Genomic DNA, 4,949 nt, shown 5'->3' with positions numbered 1-4,949 from the left:
AGGAGGCCGGGGGTGGCGGGGTTGGCGAGAGCGGGGCTCGCCGGGGCCTTCTCACTCCGCGCCTCGGGGGCCGCTGCCGGCGGCGGCGGGCGCCCTCCGCTGCATCGCCTTCCGCTTCTCCAGTCAGCGACGTCGGCTTAAGGCCGCTTGCTCGACGCACCGGAGCCGGCCGGGCCCAGCACCGCCGCCGCTGCCGCCGCTCTCGCTTCCGGGGACAGGCTCCGTGACCGGCCGCGAGGATCGCTTTGCGCAGGCGCGGCCGAAAGGAGCTCTCGCCTCCCAAATGCCACGACGCGAGCGCGGCTTCCCCGAGCGGCCAGTAGGGGACGCAGCCCAACCCCGGCGGGCTCCGGGGGCAATTTTCCCGCCTGCCCCTCACCTCTCAGTACACTTCAGGTTGCTTTTTCTGGGTGTACCGGCTTACAGTACTGTATTATACTTGTGGTGTATTAGACCCAAGCTGTGGTTTTAGGACAAGCTGAATTAGATCTCTCCTTCCTCAAAATGTGAGGTGTTAAGAGGACCACATCTAGGTTTTTTTAGGATGTGCAACAGGGATTGGGAAATCGTGGCCCTCCAGATGTTGGACTCCCAACTCACACCTTTATCTACAAGGATTTATTGCTGTTTTTAAATTGCTGTAACCCACCCTGGTGCCTCATGGTGGAGTGTAAGAAATCACTAATATTCATCATCCTGCACCTGCTTTTTAGCTGCATACAGGCTCCTTAAGCCAAATGTCACTCAAGTGCACTCTTAAATGTTTTATTTTCTGTGCTTTAGTAGGCCCCAAAACTCACATGTAGCTAAACTTGCACAATCCACTCCAGGAGGCAAAGCTTCCCAGAAATACAAATCTCTTAGAAAGACCCTAAGAAATCCAAGGAGTCCAAAACGGACCAGTGGGGGTGTTGGAGGACAGAATGCAATGGTGATGCTGGGACAGGAATCTCCCCTTCCAACATTTACTGTGTTTAGGGTTTCCCAAAGTTGTGTCTCTAGCTGTTTTTGGACAACTTCCATAATCCATAGCTAGCAGGACCAGTGGTCAGGGATGATGGGAACTGTAGTCCAAAAACTACTGGAGACCCAACTTTGGGAAACCCAGAAGAGTAAGGAGGAAGCACTGCACGGAAACTGCTGGTTTCTAATTAGGCGTGTAATTAGAAAAGGTCAGTTTTTTCACTTTAAAGAGCCCCATCTCTGGAATAAAAAAATGTAAACGTAAATGTAAAATACTTCTAGTACAATAGTTGGTTCTCTGGAGATAGTATATGGAAACAATCTGCTTGAAATGTGGCAGGCTGTTCTGCCTACATCATCACCCCTTTTAGAGGCCAATTATTCATTCCTACTTTATGAGACAAAATAGAATCGCCCATTATTTCCCCCTTACAGCATATGCTGTACATGAACACTTCCCTGTGTTAATTGGCCAACTGCCAATAAATACAAATCACCAAATACCTACCAGTACATGATTAGCAATTACTATTGCTGAACCAATGCTGTCCGATTTTTGCACCTACATTTACCTTAGGTTTCCTTTGGTTACACGTAGACATTGGTCTGTGTTAGGAACTAGTCAGTTCAAATTAATTGCAATTCCACTTCTTAAAGACACGAGTAAAATGATAAAAAATGTAATAATGTAACATTTATTGAACTCATTGACCAGAATGGAATAAGGTCTGTTGTTTCTGCTTGTCAGAATGGTTATTCTTATTTAACTACAAGAGATTGACAGCCACAACAGCGTTTTAATACCTCTAGTTGTTTTTAATTATTTCATAAAATGCTTGTCAATCCTTTGTAGTTAAATTTTAACTGAGTAAAGCAACTTCAAGCATAAAAAATGAGCAACAATGTCAAGAATTTCATTAAAATCGAACATATCTAAAACAGTCAAGAACCACGACAACAGCTTCTCTGAAGCCATGTAACACTTAAATAAGGTTAAGACTTCAAATATAGAATTTTGGTTTGTTAGAAAGCTTGATGGGCTCCAGCTTCAAGGTTACAGAAAGGCAAAAAGTGTTTCACAGATGCAGTCCACTGGAAATCCACCAACACTGGACAACTGAGCATTTGAGTCCCAAGTTAATAAGGAATCCCATGTTCCTTCTTTACACTGTTTTCTGCTGTCCTTTCTTTCCAATCAGAGATTTATGGATATGTGGAATTACACCTGTGGGAAGGAAATAAAAAGATGGATTCAAATGATGAAATCACCAACACAATTTGATTAAGTACTAAAACAAAGCCACATTACTAACCGTGGTGATTGCAGACTAAGTTACTTAAGTTGTCACTTACCTCCACCAGCAATTGTTGCTTTGATTAGGGAATCCAGTTCTTCATCACCTCTTATTGCAAGCTGCAAGTGACGGGGAGTGATTCGTTTCACCTTCAAGTCTTTGGATGCATTTCCTGCCAATTCAAGAACCTGAAACAGATGTTACTGTTAAGTACACCTTAAAAGTGGGACCTGAGAAAATAGTTTATTATATTCTCAGTCTAACAGCAGTTCTGGGTGCAGGTCAGCCACAGCTTCCTCCAGTTTAGCCCATCTCTTTACAAACACCCCTCCCACTTTCCAAATAACATTTAACATTTCATGGCTCCTAGAGAACAAGCCTCTTGTTTCAAACATAGTACTAATCACACAGGGTTAAGAGTATTGGGGAGTGTTAAAGTGCCCTCATGGTAACTGTTGGGCTTCAGTTACCTAATTCAGTAACTGTTGGGCTTCATCTGAAGGCAGCCCTGTTTAGGGAAGCTTTTAATGTTTGATGTATTACAGTATTTTAATTTTTTTTGGAAGCCGCCCAGAGTGGCTGGGTTAGCCTGGCCAGATGGACGGGGTATAAATAGTAATTTATTATTATTCAGTTACCTATGTTCCTTAAGAGAGGAAATTATAAAGAAAAACAGGAAGCTTCCTTATACAAAGGAAACTACTTGTCTACCTAGCTTAGTGTTGCCTACACCACTCTTTGCCAACCTGGTGTACTCCAGATGTTTTGGAGTGCAACTCCCATCAGTCACCTGTGCTGGATGGGGTTGATATTTGTAATCCAAAGTATCTGGATACACTCGGTTGGTGTAGACTCAACACCAATGGGTCTGTGTTTAAGAAGCCTTCCTAATCCTGGCTGGCGACTGAACCCTTCTACATGCAATGCATGGGCTAGTACACAACAATCCCTGGTGAGCAAATTTCAGACAAACAAATCATGTTTCCTTGAACTTAATAGTTTGGGATTTTTCATACATTGTGGACTGCCCCAATCTTTGTTGAAAAAGCAGATTTAAAATGCATTAAATAATAGCAGCATGTTTTCCAAAAGCATACAGCCTCAGTGGGCTCTTAGTGGTCAGGATTAGTAACTTACAGGATTTTACTACTTTGCACTTTTCAATATGGGGCATTTTATTGGGATAACAAGACAAAAAGTCAAGCTATATTCTATTGTGCATGTGCAATGCAGAGTGGTTTCTCTCCTTTCCAGATTCTTACCTCAGCTGTGAGGTACTCCAAGATAGCAGCACTATAAACAGCAGCTGTAGCTCCCACACGTCCATGACTGGTAGTCCTTGATTTTAGATGCCGATGAATACGACCCACCGGAAACTGCACACACAGAAAAGTAGTCAAGGCCCAAATACATACCAGTAGTTTCATACCCAATCTTAAAAAGGTAAAGGGGCCCCTGACCATTAGGTCCAGTCGTGGCCGACTTTGGGGTTGTGGCACTCATCTCGCTTTACTGGCTGAGGGAGCCGCTGTACAGCTTCCGGGTCATGTGGCCAGCATGACTAAGCCGCTTCTGGCGAACCAGAGCAGCGCATGGAAACGCTGCTTATCTTCCCGCCGGAGCGGTACCTATTTATCTACTTGCACTTTGACGTACTTTTGAACTGCTAGGTTGGCAGGAGACCCAATCTTAAAAGCCTCAAAATTAGTCTAACAGATGACGCTAACACACAGATCTCCATATGTTCATGGGAATATCTAGAAGCCAGCCTATCCATTAAGTGTGCAGTAGGGAAGTGAAGCACGGACGCTCCCTCCATTGCCGAATGTGTCAAAACATAACCCCCACACAGGAGATCATCCACTTTAAACCTCCTACACATACATACCTGTAAGCCAGCCCTTTGCGAACGGGACACTGTTTTGGTCTTAGTCTTGCCAGAGTCTTTCCCAGCTTTGCCGCCAGCCTAGTGCACAAAATTAAGTGTAGAATAATCAATACTGGTGGCATCTACCACCCCTAGAACCACGTGCTTTACTTTCCCGGCTGTTGAAAGAGAAATGGGGAGGCGGGGAAATCTCACAGGCAACTAGTAGCAGCCCGCGCATGCGCACATATGGTCGCGTTTCACTCGCAGCCCGTCCCGTCCCCCACAGTCGCGCCTACTTCAGCCTCCGATTCGACGCGCATGCGCCAGTCGCCGCCACGAGCCGGCTGCGCGGCGCATGCGCCTCAGTAGGGACCTCATACCCGTCCGCTATGTCTGTGACCGCGCCCCTTTTCCTCCTTATCTATTTTCCCCTCACAGCTCTCCCTCAACAGGCGGGTATGCTAAAGAGAACCGTTGGTAGCGCGAGAGACGTACGTTTGCCTAAGCGGCTCTCGAGTCCCCAACGTTCGCCTCGCGGCGGCAACAACTCCCCCCCCCCAAGGCTCAGGCGCGCGCTCGTGCCTGCTGCGAACAAGCCCGCCTCCCTCTCTTCAGCCACCCTTTTTTATTTCGTCCGCGGTTCTACTCACCATCTCGAACGGGTACTGCTTCTCCTCGTGGAAAGCGCTTCACAGACGTTGAAGGGAGCTCAATGGACGCCTTTCCCCTCCCAATTCTTCGGCGGCGGCTTCCGATTCAAAACTGCGTCCACTCCCGCCTTCCACGATCCCTTTATACCCGACTCCAACGTCCTCGCATCC

General features: G+C 46.6%; 1 protein-coding gene across 1 annotated transcript; it reads right to left on the bottom strand.

Moving 5' to 3' along the window:
• Nucleotides 1–1,642: 1,642 nt before the first annotated feature.
• Nucleotides 1,643–4,944, bottom strand: H2AZ1 (H2A.Z variant histone 1). Its single transcript, XM_081877431.1, has 5 exons — nucleotides 4,779–4,944; nucleotides 4,147–4,224; nucleotides 3,521–3,634; nucleotides 2,317–2,446; nucleotides 1,643–2,188 (listed from the first exon to the last, which is right to left on the bottom strand). The coding sequence occupies exons 1-5, from the start codon at nucleotides 4,779–4,781 to the stop codon at nucleotides 2,127–2,129; spliced, it is 387 nt and encodes a 128-aa protein (XP_081733557.1). The 5' UTR covers nucleotides 4,782–4,944; the 3' UTR covers nucleotides 1,643–2,126.
• Between the last annotated feature and the right edge of the window lie 5 nt (nucleotides 4,945–4,949).

Source organism: Podarcis erhardii (genome assembly GCF_964252035.2).
Source record: "Podarcis erhardii genome assembly, chromosome: 9".
Taxonomy (NCBI): Eukaryota; Metazoa; Chordata; class Lepidosauria; order Squamata; family Lacertidae; genus Podarcis; species Podarcis erhardii.
Note: the sequence above shows the minus strand (reverse complement) of the source record. Positions and strands in the feature narration are given on the sequence as shown.

Coding starts and splice junctions, on each gene's coding strand:
- H2AZ1 (XM_081877431.1), bottom strand. Junction 3,635..4,146: donor CGCAAAGGGCTGGCTTACAG/GTATGTATGTGT, acceptor CTGTGTGTGCAG/TTTCCGGTGGGTCGTATTCA. Junction 2,447..3,520: donor TGGAGTACCTCACAGCTGAG/GTAAGAATCTGG, acceptor CATCTGTTTCAG/GTTCTTGAATTGGCAGGAAA.